This window comes from Nyctereutes procyonoides, unplaced genomic scaffold, assembly GCF_905146905.1.
Source record: "Nyctereutes procyonoides isolate TBG_1078 unplaced genomic scaffold, NYPRO_anot_genome, whole genome shotgun sequence".
Classification (NCBI taxonomy): Eukaryota; Metazoa; Chordata; class Mammalia; order Carnivora; family Canidae; genus Nyctereutes; species Nyctereutes procyonoides.
In genome coordinates this window covers 6,008,005-6,026,313 of record NW_026575135.1, presented here as the reverse complement: position 1 = coordinate 6,026,313, position 18,309 = coordinate 6,008,005, and the positions used below count along the sequence as shown (strand labels likewise).

The 18,309-nt window shown below is 58.5% G+C and overlaps 1 protein-coding gene across 1 annotated transcript; it reads right to left on the bottom strand.

Annotated features, from left to right (window-relative positions):
- Positions 1-1,785: 1,785 nt before the first annotated feature.
- On the bottom strand, positions 1,786-15,056 carry AMBP (alpha-1-microglobulin/bikunin precursor). Its single transcript, XM_055302659.1, has 10 exons — positions 14,833-15,056; positions 13,691-13,833; positions 12,229-12,305; positions 11,057-11,173; positions 10,498-10,599; positions 9,742-9,788; positions 4,148-4,229; positions 2,930-3,097; positions 2,518-2,691; positions 1,786-1,972 (listed from the first exon to the last, which is right to left on the bottom strand). Exons 1-10 carry the CDS (start codon positions 14,947-14,949, stop codon positions 1,950-1,952), a joined length of 1,050 nt encoding a protein of 349 aa, XP_055158634.1. The 5' UTR covers positions 14,950-15,056; the 3' UTR covers positions 1,786-1,949.
- Positions 15,057-18,309: the final 3,253 nt, after the last annotated feature.

Here is an 18,309-nt window from a genome sequence, read left to right as displayed (position 1 = left end):
CTAGCCGAGCCCGGCTCAGCCCACGGGGCCTTGCTTGCGGAGACCATCGGCCAAGGGAAGAGGGTGAGCTTGACCTGAGTCCCTCATGTGCACTGTTTGCCCCTCGTGACCCTGTACCCAGCAGCCTTGGATGACGCCTGTGACCCACATGCGTGCGCTTCGGGGCACCGGCCTGGGCGGACTTCACGGGCCTCACCCAGAGCCTCACACCCCAGACACACGCACATCGGTGCTTCCAGTAGAGCTGAGGGCAAGTCCGAGGAGAGAAGATGCCACCAGAAGGCGAGCGGGACCTGAGGGGCCGCAAGGGTGACCCTGAGAGCGGGTGTGCGCTGTCCGCTGTCCGCCGCTCCGCCCCAAGGCCCACTGTCTCGCCTCGGCCGCCGCGCTCTCCCCGGGCAGGGCGTGCTTCGTGGCCCATCAGCTGCCCCGGGAGCACGGGGAGCACGGGGAGCCGGCTGCGGGCCGGGCCCCTCGCGGGGGACGTGGGCCTTCCCGTGGGCGATGCCTGCGACGCGGACCGGACCACGGGGACCTCTCGCAGGAGCGGCTGGCGTGTCCTCGGGGAGGTCCCACGCGGGGCAAGACAAGTCGGGAGTCCCGGCGGCTGAACGGGTCCTGCCCCCCCGGGAGCCGGGAGCTCGGCGTCGCGGTGCCAGAGGGCCCAGGGCGCGGCCCAGACCTCCCCGCGGCCCAAGGGCCAGCCTCGGGCCGTGGAGGGGACGTTACTAAGCAGCCCTGGGTTTGGTGACAGGTGTGACCAGTACCGTTAAGGTGAGACTCCCCAGGAACCACGGGATTACAAAAACATCCCTGACGAGCCAGCACCTCCCAGCGGCAGGTGGCCAGAGCTGGTCTGTGCGGCGCGGGGGCGGGGGACAGGCCCGGCCGTAGGACAGGTGACCTCTGTCCGGGCGGAGAGCCTGTCTCTTCCCCGAGCGCCTCACCTGTGTCCTGCCCGAGAGGCCTGGCGGTGGCCCGTGACCGGCACCGTCCTCGGGACCGGCCTCTGTTGGCGGCTGGAAGCCCAGGCCTGGACCTTCGGGGGACGCGGGGGTCTTCGTGGGGTCCGGCCGAGCGGGCCGCCCGGCCTTCCGCAGTCCTCGTCCCTGCCCCGGGGCTCGTCCCCTGCCTCCGTCCTTCCCCGCGGGACTCCAGCCCGTGGGCTACTGGCCCAGGACGGCCCCTCGGCACTGGTCTCCCCTGGGAGGGGCGCCTGCCCCGGCCACGGGCCTGCTGCCGCCTCGGGGCCCGGCTCCGCTCGGGGCTCCCGCAGTCGCCCCCTTAGGCCGAGTCGGTGCCTGAGCCACCTGGGCCGTGGGCCCGTCTGGCCCTCGCTGGTCGCCCCGGACGCGCAGAGGCCGTGAGCTCCTGCCGGGCAGAGGCCCGGGGCCCCCGGGACGCGGCTGTGGCCACGTGAACGCGGGACTGGGAGTCGGGGCGGCCCGGACCCGCGCGGGGCCTCCCTCCCAGGGCAGTGTCGCCTCCTGACCCAGGGGCACTGTCAGGCTCCCCAGGACACGGACGCGGGGCTTTCCTTCCCGCTCTTCCTTTCTGGCTTTATTCAAACAGCCCCGTTGATACCGCGAGTGAACAGAACTGGGATTTACGTCTGGTCCTTTGATAGCTGCACGTCCTGGGGACGGTTCTACTACATTTTCAACACGTTTTTCATTTCAGGGGGAAGCTGGGGCTACTCCCGCCGCCATCCCCAGCCCTGTCTCCCCCGCCCCGACCCGCTACCTCGGAACACTCGCCAGGACGGTGAACAGTCACGACTCGGGATTTCAGGAGCCTCCGTTGGGTTTTTATTTTGAACCAGGGTCGCTCGGCCCGGCCTGCCGTGGGGGACGGGGGTGGGCACAGGGGCGGGCACGGGGCGGGCATGGGGGGGAGGGGCACCAGCCTGCACCCCTGCCCCGCTGTGGCCCGTGGACAGGTCCGCTGGATTAGCGCAGCAGCTCCTCGTCCCCTGCGGACACAGAGAGGCTCGGGGAGCAGGTGCGGGGCGCACCCAGGGGCGTTGGGGGCAGGGGACACTCGGGACGGGGATGCCTGGTAGGTGACGGGAGGCCGCCGGGCTGACTTGGGACCCGCGCCTGAAGCCAGAACCTCCCGCTTGCCGGAGACTTGGGGTCTCCAGGACGCATTGCCCAGGGGGACCTGGGTGCTGGCCCCTGCCGGTTTACCCGAAGCGCCCTTCGCCCGGGGGATGAGACCCGGGGGTCCGCTGGCTGCCGCCCCCTGGAATGCCCTGCTGCTGGCGCCCCCGCTCGCTGATCGGTGACGTGCCGGTGGCCGCGCCCTGAGTGCACCCGGCCCCGTGGGGCCCGCCAGCTGGGCCCTCCGACCCATCTCACGGACGAAGCACCGGGGCTCAGCCTGGCACCCGCCCAGCGCGGCCGGCCTGCGTGGGACCCCACGGGATGTTTAGCCCCCGCCTACAGGTGGGGGGCGGGTGGGCAGGTCCCCGCTGGGCCCGACGTGCCCCTCCACACCGGCCGGGGGCCCACCTACCGGCGCCCGGGGCCCCGCAGTACTCCTTGCACTCCTTCTCCGAGTAGAACTTGTTGCCGTTGCCTTGGCAGCCCCCGTACACGAAGCCGACGCACCTGCCCTGGACGGCGTCGTAGGCCCAGAGGCTCTGGTGCATTCGGCAGGGGCCGGGGACGATGGGGAGGCTGCAGGCCGCTGGGGGGCAGGGGGGGGCGTCAGCAGCCCTGAGGCCCGGCGGGCCCGGCTCGGCTGGACACCCAGGGGCTCCTCCGGGGCCGGAGCTGGGGCCCAGGAAAAGCAACCCCTCACCTGGCACACCCGCATCTGAGCGTGCAATTCCCGTGACTCGGGAAGCCGGCCCTGGGCTCCCACCCCGGCGTCGTCTCCGGGGGTCCGAGGGTGCGGGGCGCGGAGGCGAGGGGCCGGCGCTCACCCACGGTGCGGCAGGTCTGCAGACACTCCTTCTCGGAGGCGAAGTTGTTCCCGTTGCCCAGGCAGCCGCCGTACTGGAAGGTCTCACAGGCCATGGAGGAGCCGTTGTAGAAATACCTGGTGACCATCCCCAGGCAGGGGCCTTCCGCGTGGTCCAGCTGGCAGGCATCTGCGGGGGGCCGGCGGCAGCACTGAGTGTCGCAGTGGGCCCGGCGCCAGCCTGGGTGCTGACCGTGCCCCATCTCGTCTGGTTTGCCCCTCTGCGCTCAGAGGGGTCGGTCAACTCATCTTAGGGATGAGGACATTGGAGGCAGGGTGACCCACCCAGGAGCACACGGCACTGACATTCAGAACCATGATGTGCCTGCTGGACCCCAAATCAGTGCCCGTTCTACTCTTTAGCCCAGCAACCCGCACACCCACCACCCACCACCTGCCCTGTTGGTCTTGTCCGTCCAGAGACTGTGATCGTAGTAGGTGACAGCCCATTCGCCAGGCCCCAGCCAGCCAGCCTCACCTCTGCCCTGGGGTCCCACTGCCATGCCCCTGCTCCCCCTCGTTCCTGCCCCTGAAATGCCGTCCTCCATAGAACCCACCCTGGGTACCTGGGCGAAGCATGAATCCCCCTTCATGTAGGAAGTACTCCTTGGTCCCCTGACCCTCCATCCTGAGCTCCCCCAACCCCTCCGCTAACCTTCCCTTGGGGTCCATCAATTCCTTCCCTGCCTGCCTCCCCTACTAGGCCACAAGTTCCAAAAAGACATGGGTTTGTCTCCCTGACCCCAGTACCCTCCACAGGGTGAGGTGGGCTCAGTGTTGGCTGAGCAAGGTGGAGAGTGAGTCCTTCGTGAACACCGTCAACGACACAGAGCAGCCTCACGTCCTCCCCCAACTCGCCCCCACGAAGGCCCTGATGGTGAGCGCAGCAGGCCGCCGTCCCGCTGCAGCGACGAAGTAACCAAGGCTGGAGGCCACGCAGTGGTACAGATGAGGCCAGAACTCGCTTCTCCTGGAGCTGCGAGTTCCTGAGCCCAGGGGCCACCCCCCGACCCTTGGCACCGCACAGAGGCCTTGATTTACCTCTTCTAGTCCCCGGCCTTGACCAGCAGACAAATAAGAAAGAGACTTCGTGACGGTGAGGGCAGCCCGGGAGAGCTGCCCACAGGCCCTTCCTCTAGGGAGCATGACAGAAGGGGGTGGAAAGGCGAGTGGCCATTACCTTCCTTCTTGTGGACAGTGTTTACTAGTTGCCCGGCGCCCGATCCTTCCTCCTCCTGGGGCAGCACAGCCCGCCGGGCTCTCTGCAGTAGAGAGAAAGAGAAGCTGTTGCGAGGACCTTGCCACTATCGCTCACCTGCACCCCTGGAACATATAGACAGACCATGAGCTTTGGGGATCAGGGTGTAGACGGCAGCCCTGTTACTATATGATTAAGTGACGGTCTTCCCCAAAGCGTCAACCTGAATCCCAGAATGGGCATCCCAGGGCAGGTTTCTGATCTGAAAGGAAAATCAGAACCATGAAGTAAAGCAATACCCCAGTGTCCAAATTCTAGTTGAAATTTCCAAAGGAATAAAATAATGGTGGGAAAGAAACTATCTGAATTGGAAACCAGGGAAGGGCAGCATTCCTGTGCTAGGAGCTTGAAGGCATTTCTACACGGCGGAGGATACGGACATGACTGGCTTGCAGGAGGGCCTGGCCAGACCATCATCATTAGGTGCCTGCAAAGGAAAAGCCACCCGGAGAGTATGGAGAAGGGACCTCGAGACAGACCCTAACACTTTGAACTGTGGTGACGAGGACTGAAGAGCAGGGCAGGATGCCAAAGCGGGCCAAGGCTCTCTGCATGTACAGCCCACTGAGGCAGGATCTCGGGGGCCATTAGGGATGAGCAGGGAAACTGCCAGCCAACAGGCGGTCTCTCTCCTCAAGACAGATCCAGTATCTGAGAAAGATCTGTAGTAACCTTCAACATTGCCCTTCTCCTTTGAAGGTGTGACTAAAAGCCACGATCGGGGACTCCCCACTGTCAAGCTGGTGGCACACAGGCCTTCCCTGGGAGGGCGAAGGAAAATAGAAAACCTGTGGAACAACTCAAAGAATGCAGCTGCTCAGAAGAATCAGGCTGAGCTAGAGAAATTCTCCACCAGAGCCAGGATGACAGTAAGAAGCAGGAGAAAACTTAAATCATCAATGAAATTCAAGATGACGCTGCATCAATAGCACAGGGGCCAACGGTTATGGAAATGAAGTGGAGGAAAGAAGTAGGGAAGCTACCAGACATGGAAAGGATTTCGTTGACTTGAACCACACCGTAGACATAAGAAACTGTAGGTCAGTGATTCTAAGAAAGACATTCACACAGTAGGAATTCTAGAAGGAGAGGGGATCGATATAGAAATCCTAGAAGAAAACTTTTCGGAGTTGAAGAAAGACTTGAGTTGTCCAATTATCAATAGGGATCAAAGGGAATGTGGCAAAATGAATGAAGAGCCTCGCCTTGACATTCCCTAGACACAAAGGATAAGGAGCCCAGGGGCCCTTGGAGGAACTAGCAGCATCTGAGGTCCTAAGAGGGGAAAGGTGGTACCCCGGGATTCTGTACTCATCCAAGGAGTTGGCCATGCCATAGACAGACAGCCAGACATCTACACACATGTCAGGATCCAGCAGTTTCCCGTCCACGTGTTTATCCAGAACAAAACAAAACAAAACAAAAAATCCCCACTACTTCTAGAAATATTCCAGGGTACCTGGCTGGGGGCTCAGGTGATAGAACATGTAACTCTTGATCTCAAGGGTGTGAGTTTGAGCCCCACGTGGGATGTACAGATTACTTAAAAATCTTAAAAAATATATATATTCCCACTGATTGAAAAGGGAATCTAAGTGCAAGGAAACAGGTGATGGGACAGCAAAGAAATGATGGTAAAAACCATAAAGCCAATCAAACCGAGAGTTGAGGCTAAGTGACTGTTACGATGGTCATACAACTTACTGTAAATGTTCAAAGTAATTCTCAAAAGGTGGACAATATAAACATCGATCTCAGATCACATCCACAAAGACAGACATGTGGGAAGCCTGGAAGGAAGAAATGGAAATGGAAGTGTGCTCCATTTCTCTTTTTGTGCAAGGGGAGTCATTATTTATGGTTTCATTCTTGACACTGATAAAGAAATACAGACCCCCCCACCCCGAGATCTGGATGAAGGTGGCAGATTGAAAGTCCCCTCCAAATTGCCTTCTTCAATGCCTAACAGGAAAAAAAAAATGAATCCAGAATACCAATCTCCAGATGTTCATCAGCATCACTCAGTCAAGGAAAGGGGCATAGTTTAAAGCAAAAACCAGGATTGTTGGTGAAGGAAAAAAATCAAATATTTTTGGAGCTGAACAGAATGGTCAGCTCCTAGCTCTGCCCTCTAACTCCCAAGTCATCAAATTTTTGATAATTCTCCCTAAGACTCCCAAATCCTGAGAGAAGGGAATTGAGGGCCCCTCTCTTTTTCTTCTTCTGACAAGAGCGGTGAAGATGACTTCTGGGAAGAAAAGAGGAAAATGGACCAGAGGCTGACTCTCTCTAAGTGTAGGTTCTGGGGCAACACGATCTAATGCACTGGGGGTATTGACAGATGTGCGTCCCTGCCCTGAATGCGGGGGGGGGGGGGCATGAACCCCACATAGGACATTTAGAAGTTCTTCAAAAGAGAAAGCAAGCAAGGGTATTCCAACCAAGACGGCACACCCGAGGAGAGCTCTTCCACCCCGTCCCTTCCCACCCTTTCCTTGGACTTCAGAAAAGTAGATGGAACCCAAAATCCCCAGACCTGAGACTACATCTGGGTAGGAGGGCACTCGGCTCAATGTTAGTGGGGAAAGGGTCAAGGAGTAATGAAACCCCCACCCCACCGCATCAGAACAGACGGCAAAAACTAAGCAGGCGCAAGAGAAAAAGAAATGGTACAGGGAATCCAGCCCCGTGTCTGAAAGAGGACATCGCCTGAAGCAGAGAAAGAGCCTGACGGTGGTGGCCATGGTCACGACGGCCTAGACGTCCCCTCGGGAATGGACCTGCATTCCCAGCTGAGCCGGCAACCCCTGTTGGAGACTGCCTCCACTCACGGGACCCCTCTCGCTCGAGGTCACGCTTCCTCCCCAGACTGATGGACCTGGGGGCCCCTTGGCGCCCTCATGGGACAACTCCAAAGGGCCGTCCCAGTTCTAGAGCTCCCACAGGGCTGACTGAGGCACCGCGAGCACCTCACAGCTCTGCTTCTCCTTCTGCTCACTCCTCCCCTCATCCCTTCCTTCCACAGGTATGGGTCCAGGAACCCCCCCCCTACGACACCAACTTAGGAGAAGACGTACCTCAACAAGCAGACGGACATTCCTCAGTGGCCCCAAGCTACGGAATACTCCTTAGTGAAAACACGTATTTATGAAGACAAGACTCAAAGACAAAATGGTAAACAGAGTAAGGTGAAAAGTGAGAACTCGGGCCCTAGATAAACAAATTGAGAACCAAGACTAGATTCACCCAGAGCTAGTGAATGAGTCAGAAACAGCAAGGGACAGGACGGATGCTGCTAAATGGAAGGACTGTCCCAGAAGAAAGGCTGCTGAGAATCCCAGGGAGTACGGGCGAAAGCAACGTGAGAACACCTAGTACGTGCGGAAGACAAACACGCCCCAGGAGAGAGCAGGTGTTCCCGAGGTAGCAAAACCCAGGAAGGGAATGGAAGGGAATGGAAGGGGAATTCCGAATAGTGCCAGAGAGCCCCCTAGGCCAGGATGCAATCTGGGGACGGAAAGAGCACACTGTACGCCAGAAAATTTTGATGCGGACTCTCAACGCCACGACATGCCCTGGTTGGGATGCCGACTGCAGGCACCTGGCGGGCTCCGTCGGCAGAGCACGCTACTCTTGATCTCAGGGTGGTGAGTTCAAGCCCCGTGTTGGGCTTAGAGCCTACTTAAAAGGAAAAAAAAGGAAAGGAAAAAAAAAGATGTAGATTATCTTCAAGGATAAAGTTTGCCCAGGCATCTGGGCAGAAAGAAGCAAACTGCTTACAAGGAGAAGAAATATCAGAGCGGCCTCAGGCTCTCCCAGAGCCATGATTCGTGCTGAAGAACAACGCAGCGGCGCAGAGCACGTTGCAAGGGAAGGGAAGCATGACCCAGGAATCTGACGCCCAAGCAAAATGCCATTCAAGTATGAAGGAAATGGGCAGGCTTTCTCAGGCAAGAGTTCAGAGATTAAAACTCCTAGAGCGTGCCCTGAAAACACCACTTGGTGACGAAACGGCGTTAATTAAGGGATGAATAGAAATCAGTAACTCGGGAATGGAGAGGCCGTGGTTGTGTTCATAGGCGTGAGGGTGGAATCCAGTAACCTACAGAGCTCGTCTTCAGGGCCTGGGGAAGGTGGCGGCAGATGCTTGCCTGGAAGCGCGAGACCCCACTCATTTTTTAAAAGATTCAAATAAAACTACGCCTAATGCTTTTAAGACCTGGAATCTCAGATACAATGCCATTTCCTAACTCTATGCCCAAATCTGTGCATCGCTCGCTGGAACATTCCTTCTATCTGTCCTCCTCTCCACATGTGGGCGCGTCACGATTCCTGGAATAATGCGAATGCTGGTAGCTTTGGGTGGTGGCATTTTTTTTTTTTTGACTCTTATTTAGATAGTTTCTGCCTCATTTCAACTCTTTCTTATTTATTTTTAAACATTATTTATTTGTATTTTTAAATTTCAATTCCTTATAATGAGTATATGTCAGCTTTATAAGATCGGTGGTATTTTCTCTTTAAAAATACAGGCGCCAACAGACAACATGTTAACGGTATCGATTCTATGTAGGAATAAGGACGCTGTTATCTTTTTTTTACTTTCTTGTATTTTTAAAAAATTTTCAGACCTGTATCTGATATATTTAGAATATGTACTTGTTTAGAAACATAGCCTTGAAAGTTTATATATATATAAGAAATATATATTTATGTATATAAATATATACAAATATACACACCCGCACACATAATATACACACACAACAGTAGGATAAATTAGGATGTGTCATTTCCAAATAATCACAGAAAAAAAATGAAGAAAGCTTCATCAATATGGTAAAGGCAGGAAAATAAAACAGAAGAGTAACGAAGCCCAAAAAAATCAAAAGGCAGAACAGGAGAGGCGAGTTGGTTGAGAAGCTGCTTGCTCTCAGGTTTACTATTTTTTATAAAGGTTTTATTTATTTATTCATGAGAGATACATAGTGAGAGGCAGAGACACAGGCAGAGGGAGAAGCAGGCTCCCCGCAGGGAACCCGACGTGGGACTCAATCCCGGGACCCCAGGATCACACCCTGAGCCAAAGGCAGACACTCAACCAGTGAGCCACCCAGGCGTCCCTCTTTTTTTTTTTTTTTTTAGAGCTCAAATGACTTTATTTTTTATTTACTGAGTACTGAGCACCGCTATTTCGTCACTGAGTACTGGCCTGGTTGTAGGCAGTACGGGGCTAAGAAGCTTCCCGACACGTCACTGAATTCTAGCACATGGAAGGTAAGGGTAGCTACCCCATACCACAGAGAAGGAAAGTGAAGTCTGGATGAGGCCGCACGTGGCCCAGATGGCAGATCTGGGATTGAGCCCTGCGAGTGTCGGCCTCAAGGCCCCAGGCCTATCACTGCCTTCTCTCAACCCCGCTCGGTGACCCCACCCACACACCACCGCAGGATCTAAGCGAGGACAGCAAAAATCAGGCAGGAGGGGTGGGATAAGCAGGAAAAAGAGGTGCTCACCATGTATGGAGAAGGCTCTGGTTCCTGCTCGCCGGGGACACACTCACCTAGGTCAGGACGGGGGAGAGAGGTGAGCAAGAGGGCTTTGTTTCTTCCATACGGTAATCACGTGTGCCAGGTGGGCACCGCGCTAGGAACTGCCTTGGGCATTAGCCCCCTTCACGGATGGCTCATTCGTTGGAAAAGCCACCGGCTGGTGGCCGCACCATCATTGCCGTCAGCACCATCACGGGCCCAGCGATGGCTAACATTTATCGAGCACTCACTAGACACTGGGCGCAGCGCTATTGTATTTAACGGCTTTCTTTCAACGACTCCTCACAGCCACTATTACAAGGGAGGCGTTCCTACCTCCCATTTTAGGGATGAAGACAGTAAGGCTCCGGAAGGTTGACTCCCCAGACGTCACACACCTCACCTTGAACCTCAGAACTCTAACTCTGGAGCCCATACTCTTAACACCAGCACTGAACTGCCTCCCAATAGGCACCTACGGATTCTGGATACAACCTCACTTAAACGGGTGGCACCAGGGTGGACGCTGAATCTCATCTCGGCTCTGCTACGTATATGCTGTGTGCCTGGTTGCGAAGACAGGGGCTCCCCAGCTGCCCTCTCTGTAGCGGGCTGGGGAGACCATAACCCTACTTAGCTCAGAGGGTTGTAGGAAATACCCAGGGGCTGAGAAGGCGTTCTCTGGGGGCTGTGAAGAATGAGGAGGGGACAGAAATGTGAGGTGGGGTGGGGAGCATCCACCTTTGTTGGCCATGGTGAAGATGGCGTCCTCGGGGATGCCCACGCCCAAGGCGACCTCCCTGAACTCCTCCAGCAGGCTTTCTCGGAGCTGTGGCTGTCGCCCTGCAATGGGAAGCAGAGAAGATGCCCAGAACCCTGGGTGCCTGGGATGCCAGGGCCTGCGATTATTTTGCCCAGTGATTTTCCTTCAGAAGTTGAAAACTCACAAACCAATGTGATCTCTTTAACACGATTATGGAAAGATGGGCTCCACCGGAGGAGGAGGTGTCCCTCCCGGGCTCCCACCCAGGCCCCCCACATCTCCACGTGTGGGCTCTTTCTGCTGGTTCTGTTAAGGGCCCAGAAGCTCTGGGATTCTTGGGGTCTGGAATTTTAAAGACCACAAGAGGTCAGAGACTGAGTTCTGGCTCCTTCAGGGAGAGTAAATGTCTCCACCTTTCCCGTAACTGGAGTTTTCTCAGAAGGATAAAGCAAAACTCTTGACTCTTTCCCCATTCCTGAATCTCAGACTTCCTCCTACTCGCAACTCCTGCGAGCTTATCTAGCCCCCGGCCCTTACCATAGAGCTTGGCAGTAATGGTGGGCCCATGGTGGCGGCTGAATTTCTTGGTCAGAAAGATGGCGTACTCATCATAGTTGGTGTGGACCACATAGGACTCCATGGTGAGGTTCCACTCTGCACGGGGGATGCAGGAAGCCATGGGGATCGGTGGTCAGAAGGCTCTTCTAGCCTGAGGTCCTTCCCTGTTCCCCCACACATCATCTACTCAGCCGTTCTTCTGTCTATGCACCTGTCTCCTCCATATATTTCTCATGAATTCATTGACCGTCACTCCATCCATCCACCCACCCACCCACCCACCCATCCATCCACCCATCCACCCATCCACCCATCCATCCATCCATCCACCCACCCACCCAACCACCCACCCATCCACCCATCCATCCATCCACCCACCCACCCATCCATCCACCCATCCACCCATCCACCCATCCATCCACCATCCATCCATCCATCCATCCATCCATCCTCTCCATACATCAAACCATAAATCCATCCATTTCCTTCCTTTCTTCCTCCCTTACCTCCTCTCCTTCCTTCCTTCATCCATTAATCTATCAATCGATCTATTAGATGACTGATTAACTCCTTACCTGCCATCCGTATATACATTCATTTACCAATCCTTTGCTGCTTCTCCTCTCGCTCGTTTTTTAATCCAACTATCCATCTCCCCAAGCATTCGTATAGTCAACCACTGATACAATTATTTGACACATAGAGCATATTTGTGAAACATGTGCTGAATGAATGAATAAATTCACGTCCAGGCCCCTCTGTCACTTGGCACCACGAACCCTGCCCACGGTAGGTGCTTAGCAAGCCCCTATCAGCCGACTCCAGATGCCTACCACGAGGCCTGATGAAATCCTCTACATGGATTATCCCCGGGACTCGGCACCATCCCTGTCATTCTGGATGCTCTTGAGAGAGAGAGAGAGAGAGAAAGAGAGAGAGAGAAGAAGAAGAAGAAGGAGGAGGAGGAGGAGGAGGAGGAGGAAGGGGAGGAATGTCCAGGAAGCCTAGAGAACATCTCAGAACAATGGGAAGGAAGGCTTTAGGGGCGGAGAGAGCAGAGGCAGGAAGAAAGCGAGCCTCCGAGCCCCCGCGGGGTCAGGGTCTGTTCCAGCCCAGGGCAGACACGCAGCGACGCCTCCAGCTCAACTCACTGGGTTTGTGATAGAGGAACTTTCCGCTGGTGCCGGTTTTCTCGTAAGTCCCGGAGATCTCCTCGCAGGTGCCTCTCCTGGAGAGGGACAGACCGGAAGAAAGGTGGCCGCCGCTACAGGCCACTGTCCCGACGCCCACCCTCTTGCAGGGTCCTCTCCTTGCTTTTTTTTTTTTTTTTTTTTTTTGAATTTGGAAAGGAACCCTCCCAGATGTCGCGTCTGAGCCTCCCACCAGGCCTAGGGGACCCATTCACACACGAAGGGACAGAGGGACAGAGGGGGGCTAGTCCACGCCATCCCCTTGGTAGGACCAGCACTAAGTATCTGCTTCCGTCGCCAAGATTGCCCCGCGCACTGACGCACGTGGAGGGAGGGTGACCAACAAACGCTTCCATGCGCTTGTCACCCCACATCTCTCTGGCCCCAGGGCCCCCATCTGTGAAGTGGGGATAATGAAGCCTCATGTGGGATCCTTGCGAGGATCCAACAAGATCCCCCGAACAGCTGCCAGCACTACGCACGGACCAGGCGCTGTTACGACGGCTGTGAATGAGCTTGCTAATGTTTATCGAGCGACCCACATCCATGTGCCGGGCCCTGCGCCACATGCTGAGGATGCGGAGGAGGGCACGACGGACTCTGTGGGCCCAGTGCCCTTACTACTGAGCGGGGCCTGGGGGCAGGCCAGAGAGTAAGTGCCAGGCCAGGAGAAGCCACAGGAAGGCATGTCACCTGAACCTTGGGCTGCGGTGGGGGTGGGGGATGGCGGTCAGAGAGTGCTTCCTGGAGGAGGTGACACAGAACTGAGTCCTAAAGGATCCACAGGCATTAGCCCAGGGCGATGGGGAGAGGTTCTCCCAGTAGAAGGAACATCGGGGGCAACATGGTGGAGGGTTCCAGGATCTGAAAGGTCTACTTGGGTGGCTCACAGAGTACCTGGTGAGGGCTGGGAGGGGCCTCGGAGGCCACATCAAAGGAGGTGACTTTCCACCACAGGAAGGGCTTAAGCGGAGGAAAGGTTTAAGCAGACTTGAGTTTTCAAGAGCCTTTTGCTTGCTGGTAAAAGGTTTGAGACTGGAGGCAGGGGAAGCTGTAGGGCAGGTGGCAGGGGTCAGGGCGGGGACAGGACAGACGGGAGAAGGGACAGCGCGGAGGGCCTGCAGAGAAAGGACAGGGCTTGAGGGTGGGCTGGCGGCCTGTGGCAGCGGAGAGAGGAATCTCGACCCCACCCCTCCCTCCGGGTTTCCAGGTCGGGTCCCAGGGGCTGGAGGGGCCCTGCCTGAGCCAAGGGACACCCAAGGATCGGGGTGGGGGGGTGGGGGGCAGGCTTGGAAACAGGCACGTGCTGGGGCGCTGGCCCCGAGGAGAGCCCAGTGGAGGGCCGGGAGGGGGCTCGGAGGCAAGGCCCAGCTGGGGGTGGCGATCATGACTCTCCAGGCCCCCAGCCCATCCCCCCACTCACCGCCAGCGCGTGCTGGTCATGCTGAGCTCCCGGTCGGTCGGCCCGTCGCCCAGCACCAGCGTGCTCATGGACATCCTGTCCATGAACTTCTTCAGCCACGGGCAGGTGGAGCCCACGGCCACGTGAAACCACTTCCCGTAGATCTAGGAGCAGCCACACGCTCTGAGGGTCTGCGCTGCCGGACCCCCGCCCCCCCATCCTCTGACCCCGAGGCTGTCCTGTCCCAGAGCCCAGGAGGCCGGGGGTGCAGGTGGGGTCCCGGGGTGCTGGGCGGAGGCACAGGATCTGTGCGGCTCCTTGGATGAGGCCAGATCCCCGAGGTCGAAGGTCATCCTCCACTGCTGCCCCGCAGGGCAGGAGCGCTGTCCGCTGTCGTCTCCTCCCACCCCCCACTCCCGGGACAGGAGCTCGCCCTGCAGGCAGCCCAGGGCCTCGCTGGAAAGTTCTCCCCTCCCAGACCTAGCTCAGGTCCAGCCTGCTCCCTCTTTCCCGGGCGCTGAGGAAGGAGCCACGAGCCTCAGGGCCTTGACATCACGGCCCCCGCTCCCGTGCCCTCCACCCGCGGCCCTTGCTCGGCTCTGAGCACAGACAAAACCCGCAGCTGGAAGGGCCGAGAGCCCCGGCTGCGCCAGGTCTGGCTCAAGGCCACCGAGGGCCCGGGGACAGCGCCCGGGCTGGAAGGGGGTCCTGGGGCTCCCCACACGGCGCCCACACGGCCCCCCTCTGTCCTGTGCCCCGTCTCCGCACTGTCCCGCGTCTGCCCCGGGCCCCCTGGATCTCTGTCGGCCACCAGGCTGGTAACAGGGCTCGTGGGGACAGGCGAGTGGTGGGAGGTTGGGGAGCCGGGAGGGGGCTCGGAAGTGGGGCAAAGCTGAGCCCCGTGAGCGGGCAGCAGGAGTGGCCGCCGCACAAGGCCTTTCCCAGGGTGGGCTGCCCGGTGCCCTGGAAGGCCGAGGGCCCCCCGCAGCCCGGGGGCGCAGGCTCCCTCGTGAGGCCCACGGAGCCGCAGGGGCACCCCAGACCGTCCGGGCAGGAAGGGCCCTCGGGGACCCAGTCCTGTGGTCCAGATTGGGCGCTTTCCCCCCTGCAGGGCCAGCTGCGCGGACCCCCTGCTCCCTTGGCCGCAGACAGGCCGGCCTTACCCGGGAGACGTCGAAGTTCTCCTGCACTTGGATGTCGTCGGGCGGCGTGAGCACAGGGCTGGCACTCGCGGCCAGGCAGGCGGTCAGCAGCAGAAACGGGGCCCCGAGACTCCACATGGTTCTGGGCTCTTCTCCGCGGTGGCACTCACAGGCTCGGTGCGGGGACAGAGGAGCCACCGCCGCCCTGCCCACAGCGGCTGCGAACTGAGGCTGGGGAGGGGGCCGCAGCTTGTAGGCGACTTTGGTATTTGCGCTCCTCGGCCTGAACCAATCAGGGCCCCAAGGCCAGGTCTGATCGATCCCTTGCAGTGTCCTGCCCGGGGTCAGTGGTCCCCAGGAGGCCAGAGTGGCTGTTTCAGAGGAGGCGTTGGCCAAACACAACCTGGCCCAGACGCCGCCCAGGGCTGGGTTCAGGCCCCAGAAAGGCTCCCCGCAGAGACTCGCCACCTGCTGCAAGAGGAGACAGCGACCCGCAGCCTTTCCCGCGGGGTCATCCACCTGGACCTCGCGCTACCGTGAGCCAGTGGAATGAGCCCGATGGGGCCCCTGCCTCACGGGAGAAAACGGAGGCCCGGGGAGAAGCAGCGGAGACCACAGGGAGGCCAAAGGCCCAGACTAGACTGGCACTGAGGCACCCTGTCCCCAGAGTTCCCTCTCCGACCCCTGGCTTCCCCTGGCTTCCTGCAGCCCTAGCAAATAATAGTGGGAATAATAATGATTTCCATAGCAGCTCCGGTCCCTGAGCACCTGCTGTGGGCCCGCTCTGCACCAACACTTCACGGAGCTCAGTTCAATCCCCACCACAACCCTAGAAAGTTGGTGCCATTTTTCCCCTTTAGGGAGAAAGGACTTGAGGGGCGCCTGGGGGGCTCAGTCGGCTAAGCATCGGCCTTCAGCTCGGGTCATGATCTCAGGGTCCTGGGATCGAGTCCCACGTCGGGGGGAGAGGGTCCCCGCTCAGCAGGGAGTCTGCTTCTCCCTCCTCTCTGCCCACCCCCTGCTGCCCGTGGGTGCTCGCTCTCTCTCTGTCTCGTACTCTCAAATAAATAAATACATCTTAAAAAGAAAAAAAAGAAAGAAAGAAAAGAAAAGAAACTAAAGACAGGGACTGGAGTGTCTGAGAGGGATGGCGCCTTGCCCGGGTCCCCCCCGCTGGGAGGCAGAGCTGCTGGGACAGGCGGCCTCGGGTGGCGGCGGAGAGGTGGACTCGGGAGCCAGACCGCACCTGCGCTGACGCTGGGCGAGGGACCTGTCCTCCCAGCGCCGGGGCTCCCCCATCAGCCGGCACGAATGCTCTGTAGCAGGTGGAGCACAGTGCCCCCTGCAAAGCTGGCGTCCCGCGACCTCCCCCGTGGGTGCAACCTTAGGATGTGGTCGGGGCGGTGGGCCCTGCCCAGGGGGAGCGGGAGAGACGCCGGGGCTCAGGGACACGGAGGGACGGAGGGACGGACGGGCAGGACGGCAGGGGGGCGGCCACAAGTCAAGGGCCTGCTGGCAGCCACTAGAAGCTAGGAGACAGGCAAGCAAGGGTTCTTTTCTAGAAACTCGAGGACGAGTGCGGCCCGACCGTCTGGTGGGGGACTTCTAACCTCCAGGAACGCAAGAGGGAGTACGCTTCTGTTGCCTTATGCGCCCAGCTGTGGTTCTCTGGGAGCGGCAGCGGCCTTCGGACACTGTTTGCTGTTGGTTAGCCTTTTATTTATTTATTTATTTATTTATTTATTTATTTATTGGCTTTATTTATTTTTTAAAAAAATTTTATTTATTTACCCATGAGAGATACAGAGAGAGAGAGAGAGAGGCAGAGACACAGGCAGAGGGAGAAGCAGGCTCCATGCAGGGAGCCCGATGCGGGACTCGATCCCGGGACTCCAGGATCAGGCCCTGGGCTGAAGGCGGCGCTAAACTGCTGAGCCACCCGGGGATCCCTGCATTAGCCAATTTAAATGAAGGTTTTTAAAAACCCAGGCCTCTTTGTCCCCAAAGCTCAGACTCTTGCCAGTGCCGCTGCAGGCCCTCTGGGTGAAGAGAGGAACATCCCCCACTCACAGAAGGCCCTGCCCCCGCTACAGCTGGGCATGCCCCCTTCAGATGCGGTTCCTGAAGCAAGACCTGCGTTCACGTGAGAATCCAGGAATTCTGAGCCCTCCCCACAGTGGCACCGGCAGGTGTGTCACATCCCTTTGTAAGAGCCACCCAATACTTCCGACCACCCAGCACTGGGGGCAAATACGTCTCTATTCCTTAGTCAGCGTGCTCCCTTTGCTCTATCACTGGGGGCTTGGCCAGCGACGGCATTTTCTCCCCCTTTTTGCTTTGGCCGCCAGGAAGCTCAAAGCCACGTTACATGTTCAGTCACACCAACCATCTCGGCTTAGATTCCTGGGACAGTTAGCTTCCCTCTTGTTCACAGGGCTTCTCGATCTCCCACGGTTTGGGTAGTTAGTGGTGGTGGTAGGAAGGCGGACTAAGAGCTGCTCCGAGAACTGGGAGCCAGAAGCCCTGACTTCTTTTCCGCTAACTCCACGGACGACCTTCCCCTCCGAGGCCCGCCTTCCCCATCTGTAGGCCGGAGCTGGCGGGCCCTGCTGCGTCTGCCAAGAGTGAGGCAGGGGGTCAGAGCGCTCCGTGGCCTGTCCACTGCCCTGCCCGGTGAGGGTCTCAGGTGCCTGTCTTTGGGGAGACCGAGCTGGCACAGCAGGAAAAACCAACAATGAATCAGCAGGAACAGGGCCCCCCAACCCCCTGTCCCCCGTGAAGGTTGCCCACAGCTCCACGGTGGCTCGTCTGCTCTTCCCGGCAGGTCGGCACCGGGCTTGTCGAGGCCCCGGCCCCAGGGGGAGGCTGGGCCGCACCGGGGGAAAGACAAACACTGGCCTCTTCCGCACAGGGCTGCTCATTCAGCCCCCAGCCCGTCCCGGGGGGCGGGGGGCGCCGAGGCCTGGATGTTGATCCCTTTGCCCGCCTTCGGGGATGTTTGCCCTCCTGAGATTATTAACCAGAGCAAACAGAAAGGGCAAACTCTTCCAAAGCCCACCTGGACTTTGAGCTGCTTTTTAAAAATTAACCCTGGACCGCCGTGGGATGCAAGGTCATCCGTGGTCTGGGGGTGCCGACCCCTCTTCCCCCTCCGGCCATCGAGGCGGGAGGATGGAGGCTCCAGGGCCACTGCCCTCTTGGGGGTGCCCAGGGCCCAAGAGTCCCCAGGAATGGGTCCCTTGGGAAGCTGTCCCAGCCGAGGGGAAGGGGCCTCCCCAGGCAGAAGGTGCAGCAGGAGTGGGGGGGGTCATTGTCAGGTGGACATGGGGGCTCTGGGAAGGGATAGGTTCAAGGTCACCCAGCTAACAGCCGAGCTGGGGGTCACATCGGCCTGACCCTAGGGCCCAGGCCTTCTCCCACACTTACTCATTCATTCACTCATTGACCAAGCTCGCCCTCTGTGCTTGGTGCTGGGGGTACGATGGAGCCCGTGAGGGA

What these genes read in the sequence shown, in the direction of transcription:
- AMBP (XM_055302659.1), bottom strand. Translation starts at nt 14,949, where the DNA reads ATGTGGAGTCTCGGGGCCCCGTTTCTGCTGCTGACCGCCTGCCTGGCC. An exon ending in CACTGTCCACAAGAAGGAAG is followed by an intron (nt 3,098 to 4,147) that starts GTAATGGCCACT and finishes GGCCCCCCGCAG; the next exon opens with ATGCCTGCCAGCTGGACCAC. An exon ending in GCAGACCTGCCGCACCGTGG is followed by an intron (nt 2,692 to 2,929) that starts GTGAGCGCCGGC and finishes CCTGCCCCCCAG; the next exon opens with CGGCCTGCAGCCTCCCCATC.